Below are 16021 nucleotides of genomic sequence, written 5' to 3' on the forward strand. Positions count from 1 at the left end.
ATCTCGATTGATTAACATGTCTCTTCAACTCTTAGACGCTGATAACTTCCACAGATATCTTTGGACTTCTCCCTTTGGTCTCTGAGCTCTTTTTACTTCACCTTTGTTAAATTTAGTTTATTAATCTCACTTGTTTATTTTTTATTATTTTTTACTCTATTTGGAAAACACTTTCCATTATTTTCCGATATTCGAAAAAATAGTATTTCATCCTCTAACCTGATTACGTTTAAGTAGATCGATGTGAATGAAAACGTTTGCATTTTTTTTTTTTTTTGATCCAATTAATGTGTAAACAAGTCAAAACACATAAAACTGAAATTTTACAATCGATCGACATTCTAAATGCAAAATCTCGTGGTGTCGATGATGGTGGTGGTGGGTGTTTATCATATGATTAAGTTGTTCCGTTGCAATGTCTGTTTCATTTCACAATTATTGCTTGTTATTGTTGTTTCTTCTTTTCTCAAGAAAATTGCAACAACAAAAACGAGCAGTTCAAATTAGCTCAAAAGTAATAAAAATTTGCAATAGATGTTGAGATTTTTTTCAGTTATAGTTATAATTTGACTCAATTTTTCTTGTTCTCTGCATTCAAATGCCATTGCATTTTTCAGTTTCGACAACAAGAACAACCAAAACTGAAAAACATTTTCTCCGAATTAAAAATGACTGAAATCAGCAGCAACCACTAATACCATTAAATTTGAAAATAATTTTTTTTTGAAAACGACAAGTTGTGAATTTGCATTTTTTTGTGCGATGTTTTGTTGTTTATTTGCCATACACCTACACACATGCGCCACTGATTTCCCGCCAGTCTCCTCAGCCCATTCCCGGTTGGGGACAAAGAGTAACGCCCAAGAGGGCATTAGAAAGACATTTTTTTATGATTTGTTTTCGCAGTGCCTCTTATTAGATGGTCACTTAAGCGTGTGTATATCTATGTATGTGAGTGAGTGCGTACGTGTTTGGCCACTCAAAATTTGTATTGTTGCCTTTGCATGTGTATATGTGTGGGCTTGTGTTTATGCTTTTCCGGTCTTTTATTTATATTTTCTTGTTCTTCGTTGATACCACCAACCATCCATTCATTATTGGCCACTCAAAACTCAAGTCATTTTGGTCGACATTCAGTCAAAAGTTGTCCTGTTGTGAGACTTGTCGTCAAAAAATCAGGGGCAAGAATCCGAAATACCCAAGAAAATTGAAATAATTCGTCTAAAACTAGTGCCTTACAAGCTGTGTAGCTCGTTGTACTGTAAAAACGGAACTGGAACTGAAATTGCTGTGCAAATAACAAGAAAAGGTGCGTTGCTAAGAAATCGATGAAAAGAAAATCCTCGATTTTTTTGTGAAAAAAAAAAAAGAATTGAAAATCGAAAGAAGAAAAAACAAACGGAACTTTCTTGGTGTGAGTGTGACAAAATTAAGGAAAAAAAAACAAATGTATTTTTGTAAAAACGAAATTAACATTTCTTTTACATGCCTATCTTCTTAACCCCACCACCATTCTCCTCCTTGTTGCTTGAGCATAGTAATCGATGATCTTTCCATACAGTGTTTGATTTTTCAACATTTTTTTTTTTTTTTGCTTTTATAAATAGCCCCGCAACAATTTTCTTCTCGAAAATTTGTTGCTAATTTATGATCTGCCTGCAGTTGTTCCTCAGCCATTTCGTTTCTAATTTTGTTTGACAAAAATATTGTTCTCCAAATTGATCTGTTGATAAAATTCAAATTGAATATTCGAAAACTGTTAGAAGCGAATAAATAAATAAATATATACATATTTTGTGAAATTATTATGTAATAACACAACTGTCAGAATTGAGCTGAAAAGAGACATTTACATTGGAATTTTTCACATTTCATCGAACAGGAAATTGAAAAAAAATATATAAAAATATTAGAAAGTGGTTGTTCTTGGGAAATTTGAAATTGAAAAGAAGGATATTTGAATTTGAAAAGATAGTCAAGAAGAGTCCTTTAAAAACATAGATATTATGGAGTCCTCTAAAAAAATAAAAAAACCAACAATTATGGTCCTAAAATTCAAAGAAATTCTTTTGAAAATCCACAATTATGGCCATGAAGTCCTTGAATGAATTTATTTTAATAAATTTACGATAATTGTGTTGTTAGTCCTTTATAAAAATTCTTTAAAAAAACACAAAATTTCATAAAAATTCTTTAAAAAATCCACGATTATTGGTTTGGTAGTCCTTCATGAAAATTCTTTAAAAATTCCACGATTATAGGTTTGGTAGTCCTTCATGAAAATTCTTTAAAAAATCCACGATTATGGCCCTGATAGTCCTTTTTAATTTTTTTTTTTTTTTTTTTTGAAAATCAACATTTATGGACCTGAAGTCCTTTATAAAAATTCTTTAAAAAATCCACAATTATGTCCTTGATAGTCCTTTATAAAAATTCTTTAAAAAATCCACCATTATGTCTTTGATAGTCCTTTATAAAATTCTTTAAAAAATCCACAATTATGTCCTTGATAGTCCTTTATAAAAATTCTTTAAAAAATCCACCATTATGTCTTTGATAGTCCTTTATAAAATTCTTTAAAAAATCCACGATTATGGGTTTGGTAGTCCTTCATGAAAATTCTTTAAAAAATCCACGATTATGGGTTTGGTAGTCCTTCATGAAAATTCTTTAAAAAATCCACGATTCTGGGTTTGGTAGTCCTTCATGAAAATTCTTTAAAAAATCCACGATTCTGGGTTTGGTAGTCCTTCATGAAAATTCTTTAAAAAATCCACGATTCTGGGTTTGGTAGTCCTTCATGAAAATTCTTTAAAAAATCCACGATTCTGGGTTTGGTAGTCCTTCATGAAAATTCTTTAAAAAATCCACGATTCTGGGTTTGGTAGTCCTTCATGAAAATTCTTTAAAAAATCCACGATTCTGGGTTTGGTAGTCCTTCATGAAAATTCTTTAAAAAATCCACGATTCTGGGTTTGGTAGTCCTTCATGAAAATTCTTTAAAAAATCCACGATTCTGGGTTTGGTAGTCCTTCATGAAAATTCTTTAAAAAATCCACGATTATGGCCCTGATAGTCCTTTTTAATTTTTTTTTTTTTTGAAAATCAACATTTATGGCCCTGAAGTCCTTTATAAAAATTCTTTAAAAAATCGATGATTATGTCTTTGATAGTCCTTTATAAAAATTCTTTAAAAAATCGACGATTATGTCTTTGATGGTCCTTTATAAAAATTCTTTAAAAAATCCACGATTATGTCTTTGATAGTCCTTTATAAAAATTCTTTAAAAAATCGACGATTATGTCTTTGAAAGTCCTTTATAAAAATTCTTTAAAAAATCGACGATTATGTCTTTGAAAGTCCTTTCAAAAAAAAATTCTTTAAAAAATAATTCACGATTATGTTGTTTGTAGTCCTTCATAAAAATTCTTTAAAAAACACAAAATAAATTCTGTGATAGACTTTTAAAAAAATTCTTTAAAAACTCCACGAATATGTCTTTGAAAGTGCTTTCAAAAAAATTCTTTAAAAAATCCAAGATTATGTCTTGGATAGTCCTTTAAAAAAATTCTTTAAAAAATACACGAATATGTCTTTGAAAGTCCTTTCAAAAAAGTTCTTTAAAAAATAATCCACGATTATGTTGTTTGTAGTCCTTCATAAAAATTCTTTAAAAAATCCACAATTATGTCTTTGATAGTCCTTTATTAAAATTGTTGTTGCTTTCAACCAATTCTTAAAAAAACACTATTATAGGTCTGATAGTTCTTCATAAAAATTCCTTAAAAAATCTACTACTATGGCTCTGATAATCCTTCATTAAAATTCTTAAACAAAACACGATAATGCCCCTGGTATAGCCACTTGTAGTTTTCCAGCCAAATATAAAGAAATCACACTATCTCGCTTGAATTTTATCACGAATAATTTTTTTCTGGAAAATTCCCACCAAAATGCTTTTGTAGCGTTGTAAACAATATAATGAGCTGTCACTGGAAGAAAATTTTACAGCTGCCGGTCGGTTAGCTTAGAAATGACAGCAGTCTGAAATTGGTTGTAGTTTTTTCATTTCACCCTGTACAAATAAAATTTGGTTAATCCATTTGAAAAGTATTCTTGAAGTATCAAAATTAAATTCTTAAGAAATCAATTGAATCTTTTTATTTTGAAATCAATCGATGTAAAGAAGAAATCTAATATACATATATGTATGAATGTATATATTAGTTTACATCAATCATTAATAAATTTTAATTGTGAAAATATAACACACGAAATAATAACAAATAAAATCAAAAATATGTCTGCGTAGAATATTTTGAAATTATTTGGTGGAATGTGTGAATTATTTCTTGCCAAGTGGTAGTTTTTGAGATTACGTCGAAAATAATTGAATGAAAAAATGCCTCAATCAACGCTGAAATTGAATAAAAAACAGATTCCGCCCAGAGGTCATAGAAATCGACGAAACGAATTCTACTTCAAATCGAATGGTGGTTGTGGTCAGCAGCAGTGCAAAGAAAGAACTTGACTTTCGTTTCCAAAAAAATTAGTCTACAGTGGAGAGTATAATTTTTCTATTAACTTATGTTGTTTTTAACAAATTATATTTATTTGGTATTTATTTCTTCTTTAAACATTTCTTTAACAGGCTGTCGAACAATACAGTGAATACATTGAAGAACATACACAGGTTATTAAGACCACAACGCAGGTAAGGCGACAGGTAGAGTTTCCATGCTTAAGTATATATGAAATTTACAAGATCTTTTTACTAACTGGTGGTGTTTCTGCTTTCTTTTTCTTTTTTTTATCACACATTAAACATGAGCGCATATTTACAGGTGTTGAGCGATATGTTTCATTGAATATTTTTTTCATTGACTGGAACATATAACCGAAAAATAAAAATCAAATTGAAAGAAAAAAACCAAGAGAAAATATTTGCTGGCTAAGCAAATGTTTTCTCTTGGAAGCCTCTTCCAAATAACAACAGCAACAACAAAACAAATAGAAAAGTTGAAAAACGAAACGAAACCTTTTTTTAAGAAAAATTAAAAATTTTAAATTTGGTTAAAGAAATTCATCTCCGGAAACTTTTCTGTTTCGTTTTCTAACAAAGCTTTTCGCCAAGCTTTTATTGGTTGTTTTAATTAAAAATTAACAGCTTTCATAAGTCACATGCAAAACAAAACTCATAATCTCAAATCCTTGAGCAATCGGAGGACTTTCACAAGTCCTTAAATTGTTTATTTCAACAAAATATCTCAGTATATTTAAAATGTTTCAAAGACTTAGATTATGGGTAAGGATTGCCGTACAGCAGAGGACAGATACCGATTGAAAATTAGGAATTTATTGGTACCATCCATCGGACAAAAATTTGTAGGTCTTCTATGAGAAGACCATTTGTTTTTTTTTTTACGAGAGAAAATCTTTTGGTCTTCTGTGAAATGATCTTTTCGTCTTCTACCAAAAATTCCTTATGGTTTTCTACATAAGCAGACTTCTTTCACATATAAACAAGCCTTATGAAGAACTTTTGATTTTTAAGAACATACCTTTTTGGTCTTCTATGGAGAAACATTTTTTTCTTCTATGAGAACCCCCTGTTTGATTTTGGGGAGACCTTTTGGTCTTCTAAGAGGAGACCTTTTGATCTTCTATGAGAAGACCTTTCTGGTCTTCAATTAGAAGACCTTTAGTCTTCTATAAGGAGACCGTTTAATCTTTTCTGTCTTCTATGAGAAACACTTTTTAGTCTTTTTTTGAGAATCGCTTTTGGTCTTCCTTTATGTTCTTCGCAAGGAATAGCTGTTGGTCTTCTATGAGAATAGCTTTTGGTTTTCTTTTGAGGAGACATTTTGGTATTTTATGATGGGACATTTTGGTCTTCTATGAAAAGACCTATCTGGTCTTTTATAAAAATAAAGTTTTTTTGGTCTCCTATGAGAAGACCATTTGGTCTCCTATGAGAAGATCTTTTGGTCTTCTAAGAGAATATATTATGGTCTTCTATGAGAAGAATTTTTGGTCTTCTATGAAAAAACCTTTTGGTTTTTCTTTGAGGAGACCGTTTGGTCTTCTGTAAAAAGCGTTTGGTCTATGAGAATCATTTTTCCTTCCTCCCTGAGAAGAGAGAAGATCTTTTGGTCTCCTATGAGAAGACCATTTGGTCTCCTATGGGAAGATCTTTTGGTCTTCTATGAGGAGACCTGTGGGTCTTCTATGAGGAGACCTTTTGGTCTTCTATGAGAAGATTTTTATGATCTTCTATGAAAATACCTTGTGGTCTTCTTTTGAGGAGACCTTGTGGTCTTCTATGAGGCGACCTTTTGATCTTCTATGAGAAGGTCATTTTTGGTCTTTTGGTCTTTTCTGCTCTTCTATGAGAAGACCTATTTTTGTCTTCTATAAGTAGAGCTTTTCAGGTCTCCTTTGAGTAAATTGTCTGCTCTTCTTTTTGCCTTCTATGAGAAGGGGTAGACGCTTGGTTTCATTCTATATATTCCCTAAAAGAAAAACAATTTTTTTCGTTAGGATTCCACGAGGAGACCTTCTGATCTTTATAGTATTCACCGTTCGGTCTTCTGATGCACTATTTTTGGTAATTACCTCACATTAATTTGGAGGCATAAAAAGTTCTCAATTTGTCTCCGCAATTTTTTACAAAAAATAATTTTTAAAACCAAAGGAGTTCCCAAAAGACGTTTCACAATCTGGAATAAATTTAGAAATTAAATTGAATTTTATGATAAATTGGTGACTCAGATCCATAGAAAAATGTCAGAAGAACATTGTTCTTAAAAAAATTGTGGAGATTTGTGTCTTTTCGAGATACTTCAAGTTTGTAGCCAATGTAGTTCTACATTTATACGGCACCTAAGGATTTGATCAATGCTAGAATGAAAGCTCCCTCGTAATTTTCTAGGCATACCTTAACCTCGTGCCCCTGTTTTACCATTTTTCATGTGGCATCGACGATTTCTGAACATATTCAAAAATTCATGGCTAGAGCAAATTATCATTGGTTCATTTTTAAATGTCATCGTTAGAATTATACGAAAATTTTAGAATATAAACGGCAAAATCATTTTCTAACATTGTCATAGCCATAGCGGAAATTTGGGTCTCTAAATTACATTCAAATTTATTTTCTACTTGGAATCAATGAATTAAACCCCTTACTCGTGTAAACTTATGCCATTTTTTTCTATTTTTTTTTAAATTTGTTTCATAATTTTGTCATTGACCTTCCTACTAAAGGTTTTGGTTTTAAATAGTTCACTCAAAAGTTCTTCTTTTCATACTGATATAATAAAAATAGTCCTGCAGGTTTATGCAGATGCTTTTTAATATGCTCTAATATTTTTCATTTAATTATTATCATCAAGGATATTTTGGTATTGTTAAAAAAAAACATATTTTCACATCAGCGTTGTTTTTGTCCTAAATCATTTTCTATATACTGAGATATTATTTTCTTTAAAAAAAAAATCTTAATAAAATAACCAAAACACACTCATATTTGTATTAATATCTTATTTACCAAAAGTAAATAAATATTTTTACATAAATGTGTGCTCACAGTGGCAATGGAATACAGCAACTAATTATGTCTTTTATTTTTTGTATTGTATTCTTTTTTTTTTTCTATAGAATAAATTTCAGTTTCAAGGGTTTATTAAGGTTAGCGGCCAATACCCCTTGAATCTGTCGTATTATCCTATTGTTTTGTGTTGTTCTATAGAAATGTGTTGTTTTGCAAATTACATAAATGTATACATTTTATCATCATCATGCTAATAAATTTCTTTTTTCTTTGCCTATTTTTTGCAAATGAAAATATTACAGACTACCCAACAACAACAGCTGCTGAACGGTAAAAGCGAAAGTAACTTTAGACCCGTCGCATTTGAGAAGTTCCCAGTACCAACTACCGGTGGAATCGTTGTTGGTAAGTAAAGATGGATTTTACAAAGTTATCGCTATTTAGTTATAAGACGATTGATCACCCTGGCGATTGAGTGTTGTCATCTGGCAAAAAAAAGATTAAAAATATGGAAAATATTTTCACTTTATTCCAATACGTAATTTAAAACACTTACCAAGATAAATTGGTAAAATTGGCCATTAAGGACCGGATATTCAAACTTCTAGGTTACTTCTAAGATTTAACAACAGTCAACATATATTCGAAACCCAATACTGTACATTTATTTATATAAGATTTTTAATTATTATTAAAAAACGAACACAATTCAAATGTACGCAATAAATAGGACACACAAGGTACGAAAAAGGTCCCTTAGCGTTGCCACATTATTAGATTCGAGAAGAAACATATTGATTTGTGATTGGATAGTTGATTAATACCCATTGGCCTGATGTTGCCATTAAATTAAAAAAAAAATATTAAAGACCTTCTTATATAAATCAACTTATCAAAGTATTTAAATGAAATAGCCCTGCTTAGGCTGTGACAACCCAATGAAGTCACAAAAAATAAGAATTTTATTTTATTAGTACTAAATTAAAATATATAAAAATGTCGTTAAAAACGATCTTAGGGAATAGCCTCGAAATTTTAGTCTCCACCGCTTGGAATGGGTGTCTATACCCATGCACTATGGGACGAATGGCATTTTTTTGAGGCAAAAACTCACAGGGACGAGGTAGAACTTTCAAAGTTCGTTTTTAGTTGCTGGTTATGATGAGAACATCTGCCAAATTTTTTGAATCAGAAAAAATATAGATATAGTTCCCACATATAGCTTTCATCAGATTTGAGATTTAGCCCCCTTAGAGTCGTAATATAAACTCTATAACAATGATATTCGATACGTGGTGTCAGATACAGTTTAGAAATACTTTTGTCAAATTTGGTGGAAATCAGTTCAGATTTACATAGCTCCCATATATATTCCTCCAAATTTTTGTAAATGTTACACCAACCATGCACTTTTTGTCTAATCAGGATGAGTCTTGGATCATACGATACAATTCTGTCAAGATTAAAGGCTGTCATAGTTGGGCCAAATCAATTCCTTTATAGCTATAGCTCTCGATTTTATATCTAAGCCTTCTCACATCATTATATACCATCTAAAGCAATGACATTTGGTACGAGAGGTCACTACAGCATAAACATATCTCCTTTAAATTCACCCGATTTCAAGCCATATTGATCATTCAATAAATATCATTGTCGACATTGTTTACCTCAAACATAGTGATGTAGGGTACAGTATTTTTTGCTTACCTGGACAATCAAAAATTGCACGACATCTTGTGCAGCAATGCCCAAAATGCAGGTAGCTTCATTGCATTTATCTGCACAATGAAGCAGGTATCTTTAATTTTACTTCCGTGCACAAAAAGTGCAGTTATCTTTAATTTTCTATTCGTGCACAACAAAGCAGCAGCAGCATAACCATCTTTTAGTGTGGGAGAGGAAGCGAGAATATGTTTTTAATGCATGCTCTTTTCTTGTGTTGTTATTGTTTTTGCGAATACAAAAACAAAAACGAAGTGGTATTTTTTAGTGTCCTTTTTGAGTTTGCAAAAAATTTTCTTGTGCAGATAAATACAACTTTTGTAACCAAATTAAAAAAAAAAAATACCAAATTTTCGAGGCAGGAATGTCCAATGTGCAGCTATCGATTGGGCACTTAAATACAATTCAAATAAAGGGATTCAGAAAAAAATGGCATAAAAAAAGTTTTTTGGTCTGCAAAGGCCAATGCGCAGCTAATGTTGATGCAGGTAAATAGAAACCACTGTATCATATTGTCGGCCCAGCATGACTTTTGTCTTTTCCATACTCAATAAAATATGTAGGGGATATCAAGGGATCAGATGAATCTACTATCTTGATGACTCTGTCTTGAGCTAACAATGATTTTTTATCTTTTAAAAAATAGTCCTTTGTTTCTTAGCCATTTTAAGTTGGTGTGTGCATAAATGTTATTAGTAAGCTTTCTCATAGTCGTAAAATATTTATGGATAATATTTAATTCACATATCACATAAATCTAGTTTATTACATTTGTGGGTTAACGCTGATTTTCTAGAAAATTATTAATAAAAAATATATGGCTTTTAGAACTTTAAGCCTAAAATGGCGAAGAGAAAATATGGCATCTTTAACAACTCAGCATAAGGCCGTGAGTTGTTGCCACATTGTAATTTTTTGTTTTCGAGGTTTTTGAAATTGTTATAAACATAATTTCTTTAATTTTTTATTCAAACGACTAACTTCAAAATATGATTTGTTGCCTCAAGAAACCTCATTCCAAATGAGCATATCCAGCTCTGGATTTGCGTTATTTACCTTGTCAAATTTAAAACAGGTTGAATCTCTGATTTAAATGTTTGTGCATTCAACTTGAAACAAGTCTAACAATAATAATAATAATAATAATAATAATAATAATAATAATAATAATAATAATAATAATAATAATAATAATAATAATAATAATAATAATAATAATAATAATAATAATAATAATATTAATAATAATAATAATAATAATATTAATAATAATAATATATAATAATAATACCTTCCCTTAAATTTGCCATGTTTTAAGTTAACAACCTTAAAAAGATTTTATTTGTTTACAAATTTTACGATCCAAAAATAACACACATATAATTTTCTTATATATTATAAAATATGTATGTTTTTGAAAATTCGTATAGGCGATTGTTTTGGAAATTGTGTTAAAATTGCAATCACAAAAAATTAAATGAAATGTCACATTCATGTAGTCACTCATTTGTCTACGGTTCATTGTGTTTTGTTGACATTTGTATATTTAGCATCTTCAATTAGCTCTCGGAATATATCATCTGCAGATTTACACATGTCATTTGTTTCGCATTTAATATATGTAGAAAACATTTTAAAATGAATAACTTATTAAAATGTCAAACACTGTGCTAAATCACCCCAAACCCCCTGAAGTATGCTATAGTTGTTTGTATGCACGCGCATGCTAATGGGGTCAATGCATTGCGGTTGAATGAAACATGTTTGTCGTTTGTTTATTTAGGTAATAATAATGGTTAATCTTGCTTTTGAGTAATTTTATGACAAAAAGGCCCAATAAGCTTTTTTTTCAATTTTTGTCTGGTTTTGAATTAAGTAAAGTTATTTTTCTTTCCAAACAAATATTTCTTCGTATCGCAGGGATTTAGACTTATGATGGCGTAAAGTGGTTCAAAATAGTTTTTCGTTGTTAAAATACTATTTTATACGCTAATATTTTTATATAATATTTTTATATACAAGTTTTTGACTACTTTAAAAAAAAAACTAGCTAAAAAGTAACAGTCGGTTTTGCCCACAGATTTATACCCTCAGCCTATGTCCGTGTATTACAATATATTTTGACATGTGATATGTTGCTCATTTTGCGTTTTATGAGCGTCATCGTTATTCAACATTTTGACCCCTTGTAAGAGAGGTATCAGAAGAAGTGGACCGTTCTATACGTCCTTCATGCTAGATCTTGTGTTGGTAGAAATACTGGGATGTGCGAAATTTGAGGACAATATGACTCTTCTTTCAAATTTTGTAAGAGATATGATTATTCAAGATTTTGTTGGGGAGGTACTAGAAGGAGTGAGTCGATATGGTCCATTTTCAGAGCTGGTCGGAAATATAAGGATTTGCAAAATTTGAACAAAAGTTCTCTTTCAACGTTTTATGTTTTTTTTTTTTTTTTAAATAAAAAATTAAAATATTAATAATCGGAAAACATGATTAAATCGCATGAATTGAAAGAAATATTAAAAGTTGGAATTTTCTTCAACTCTCACAGGACAGATTTCGAAAAATATATTTTTAAATTGTAGGAAAGCCTTAGATGTCTCCTGTTAAATAAGGAAAAGGAAAAAGTCTTATTCGATTATAAGTTTCGGAATATTTAGAAGAAAAAAAAACGAGTCGAAACAACTTTGCGATATAGACTTAAAGAGTTTTCTTCGACCTTTACTACACAAACTCGCCCAGAGAGCTGAACTACAATGGTTTGGAACTTCAATGGTCAAGAAATGTACGATATCTATTTTTAAACAATTTGGAAACCCGGAATTATCTGAAATTACTAATAAGTTCAATATGGAAACTAATTTTATGAGTCGTTCCTCCTTCCTCCCTCAGAAATCATAATTCATATTTGTTCCTGGCGCATACTTCACCGATGTTTTCCTTAGATTGTTGCTCATACGTCCACTTGCCCCAAATAAAGTAACATTTCACAATTTGCTCCACTTATCACCAGAAAAAAAATATTTAAAACGAAAAAAATTACAAATAAAACAACACATTCATACACACCTAGTTTGTGGTTATAATTTTAGATTGAATCGGAAAATTTATTGGTATTTGTGTGTGATCAACATGCAATTGGCGCAAATCAATCAAAATGTATTTTTTTCTCATCCCAGGTTGCTTTTCGTGCTGAATGCGAACAAAATTTTGATTTGAATATTTTTGTAAACACATGAACATTTTTTTTTTTTTTTTTTTGTTTTCTGCCATCAATTGAAAATCTATAATAAACTGGTGCTGAACAGATCATTATGAAAATCGAAAAATGAAGAAAAAGCAAGGAAATTTCTTTGCCCGGAGGTAGGAAGATGTTGATTAACGTGTAAAAGAGCACCCCTTTGTAAATCATGAAATGTGAAATGTTGTGAATATTTATTTAGCTACTGCAAGCTACTACTTATTCTGTCGAAAAGCATTTGCTATTGTATGGGTGAGACTAGTCACACAAACGAGAGATATGAATGAAATGCTTCATTAAATTTAGATCACAAAGGAAAGAAATAAGTATTAGGAAAAATGGGATTTTAAAGGTGAACATAAAGATCACAAAATTACTTATAAATAATTTAATTTCCAATAAATACCAGTATTTCTTAAATTCATTAAAATGCCCCAAGTTAGTTGTGTACTGGGTGGCGTATTACTGTTACCATACAATATATGTTACTCATACGCCACCTATCTCCTTTAAATAGTTATTGCATGAAAAAAAAAACACAACAAGACCACACCATAATATTGACCCTCGTTAGCAAAACTGTGACATGCCATGCTGGCGGCTGCTGCTGCCTACGCAGCCATTGTACTGTGTTGCCGAGATCACAAATGAAAAATCAATGCAACAAATGTTTCGTTTTTTTTTGGCGAAAAAAGCCATTTAGGAACGGCACATCATTTAAAGTAAACCATCATCAAAAGAAATTGGGCGCTTTAAAAGAAAAAATCACTATTGCATGCACGAACATGCATATGTATGTATGTGTTTGCAGAACCTCATACAGATTATTTTTATTAGAAATCATTTTCTGTTTGGAATTCGTTTGTGGTGATGGTCGCCTGGCCGTTTCGCTGGTGTGATTTTAGACTTGTTGTCAATGGATCACTTTTTTCCCCTGCAGTTGCCAATTTTTTCTTTCGATTTCAACTATGTTAATAGTTTTTTCTGGCATGTAACGCATGTGTTTTATCCATCAAACAACGAACGACCAGCAGCTACATGATTTTTCTCAATTATACAAAATACATAACGAATGAATGGCTAATTTATTGGGGATATGGAAGGAAGTCAGACGAATGGAATTGCAACAGGCTGCTGTGACAAAAAATTCCCATAAATCATAAATTTAATTAAGTTGTCCATTTTTCTTTTTTTTGTTCGATGTGTTTGTTTGCCTGTTCTTGTTCTTATTATTATTATTTTGGCAAACAACAATAATAACAATAATAATGACAAATAGGCTTTCGAATACATAGTATTAAAGGCAAACTGCTCGCATAATTTCGTAGATTTATTGAAAATTTATGGATAAACAGAATGGGCCATTCATTATTGACATGTAGGCAGTTGTGAATTGGCTAAAATTGAAATCGGAATGGGTATGTGAATGTATGTGTGTGGGGTACTTATTTTTTTTTTTTTTTTGTCGTCTGAATGGACGATAAAGATATTATTTAGAGGATTCTGCGAAAACCTGAAGAGCTCAAAAGGTAACTTTTACCAAATCTATGTGTATACCCTTAGGCATGTGGCTACGCAGGTTATATATAATTTGATACACCCATAACGTGACTCATCGAAATAACGGTTTTTTAACCTGGATCTCTTTGGACCAAATCAGTTTCAGGACTTTTGAAGTCGATCTATTATTATCTATTATTTGTTATATCTAATATTAACAAACATTGGTCGAGGTCAGAGATGGACAATATCAATCCACTCTTTCGGGAACCTCCCCCACAACAGGTCAACATTTTCTAGAAAATAATTTTTCCTCATAGAACAGGAAAGAATCACCCGATTTTGGGCAAAGTTTGCAAATCCTAATATTTTTATTGGTCGTCGGTACTACTCACTACCCTTAAACGGTCAAAATTTTGAATAATTATAACTGTTGTAAAATATGACGAAAACTTTCAAACTTGCCATATCCCAGTATTTATATCACCAAAAAGATCAGGTGTGGAGACAGAATGTATCGGACCACTCCTTCGGGCACCTCCTCCTCAAAGGGTAAACATTTTGAATAATTACGTATAACTCTTATCTAATGTGAAATAAACATCCGATTACCTTCAAACTTGGCACATCCCAGTATTTCTAACAACACAAGATACGGTGTGAAGATGGAAAGCATCGGACCAGTCCTCCTGGTACCTCTCCCTCAAAGGGTCATAATTTTGAATAATTATAACTCTTATCAAATGTGAAATAACGGTTCGATTATCTCTAAATTTCCCAAATCCCAGTATTTCTATCAACGCAAGATCTTGTGTAAAGATGGAAGGTATCGGACCACTTCTGGTACTTCCCTCATAAAGGGTCAAAATTTTGAATAATTATAACTCTTATCAAATGTGTAAAAAGGGTTCGATTGTCTTCAAATTTCCCAAATCCCAGTATCTCTATCAACACAAGATCCAGTGTGAAGATGGAAGGTGTCGAACCGCTCCTTCTGGTACCTCCCCTCAAAGGGGTCAAAATGTTGAATAACTCTCATAAAATATGAAATAAGCATCCGACTACTCAAACTTGGCACATCCCAGTATTTCTATGAACACAAGATCTGGTATGAAGAATTGATAGAATGGAGTACTCCTTCTCCCTTCTCCCTACTTCTGTGGGGAGGCCACACAGAGGTCAACATTTAGAGTAATCAACTCCCTAATAAAACACGATCTAAGCATCCGATTCCTTTCAAACTTTACACATTCCAATATTTCTAACAACACATGATCGGACACTCCTTCTGGTACCTCCCACACAAAGGGGTAAAAATTAAAAAAAAACACGAAGCTCAAAAAACTTGAAATAACCATCCGACCACTTTCAAACATTGGAGATTCCAGTATTTCTATCAACACAAGATCCAGTGTGAAGATGGAAGGTGTCGGGCCCCTACTTTTGGTACCTGCCCCACACAGGGGACACAATTTTGAATAATTGTAACTCTCATAAAATGTAAAATAAGCATCCGATCGCTTTTAAACTTGGCACATCCTAGTATTTCTATCAGGTGTGGAGATGAAGTGTATTGGACCACTCCTTCTGGTACCTCCCCCACAAAAGGTCTACACTTAGAATAATCAACACGCTCATAAAGCACGAACTAAGCATTCGATTATTTTCAAACATTACACATTCCAATATTTCTACTTACACAAGACCTGTTCTAAAGATGGTAGATATCGGCCAACTTCTTGTTGTACCTCCCCCAATTTTGAAAAACCACGAAGCTCATAAAAACTTAAATAACCATCCGACCACTTTCTAACATGATCGTAGTGTAGTGTTCCTATTAATATCAAAATGTTGAACAACCAAAATTCTCTTAAGTGGCGAAATAAGTATCTGATACTTTTTAAACTTCGAATATTCCACTATTTCTTCCATCACAAAATCTGGTGTAAAGATGATAGATATCGGCCCACCCCTTCTGGTACCTCTCTCACAAAACGTC

At 31.6% G+C, this 16021-nt stretch overlaps 1 protein-coding gene across 9 annotated transcripts in view; it reads left to right on the top strand.

The window, feature by feature from the left end:
- Positions 1–16021, top strand: part of LOC101894339 (filamin-A) — a 152233-nt gene that overhangs the window by 115925 nt on the left and 20287 nt on the right. For 5 of the 9 annotated variants that reach the window (XM_059118696.1, XM_059118674.1, XM_059118677.1 and 2 more), the window contains 3 exons: positions 4653–4727; positions 7661–7690; positions 7856–7958. In XM_059118696.1, the coding sequence (XP_058974679.1) occupies positions 4653–4727; positions 7661–7690; positions 7856–7958 (208 nt within the window). Of the gene's footprint in view, positions 1–1088; positions 1310–4652; positions 4728–7660; positions 7691–7855; positions 7959–16021 lie in introns of those variants that run through there. The other 4 variants (XM_059118704.1, XM_059118700.1, XM_059118681.1 and 1 more) reach the window with 4 other exon arrangements.

The sequence above is a fragment of the Musca domestica genome, unplaced genomic scaffold (assembly GCF_030504385.1).
Source record: "Musca domestica strain aabys unplaced genomic scaffold, Musca_domestica.polishedcontigs.V.1.1 1, whole genome shotgun sequence".
Lineage (NCBI taxonomy): Eukaryota > Metazoa > Arthropoda > Insecta > Diptera > Muscidae > Musca > Musca domestica.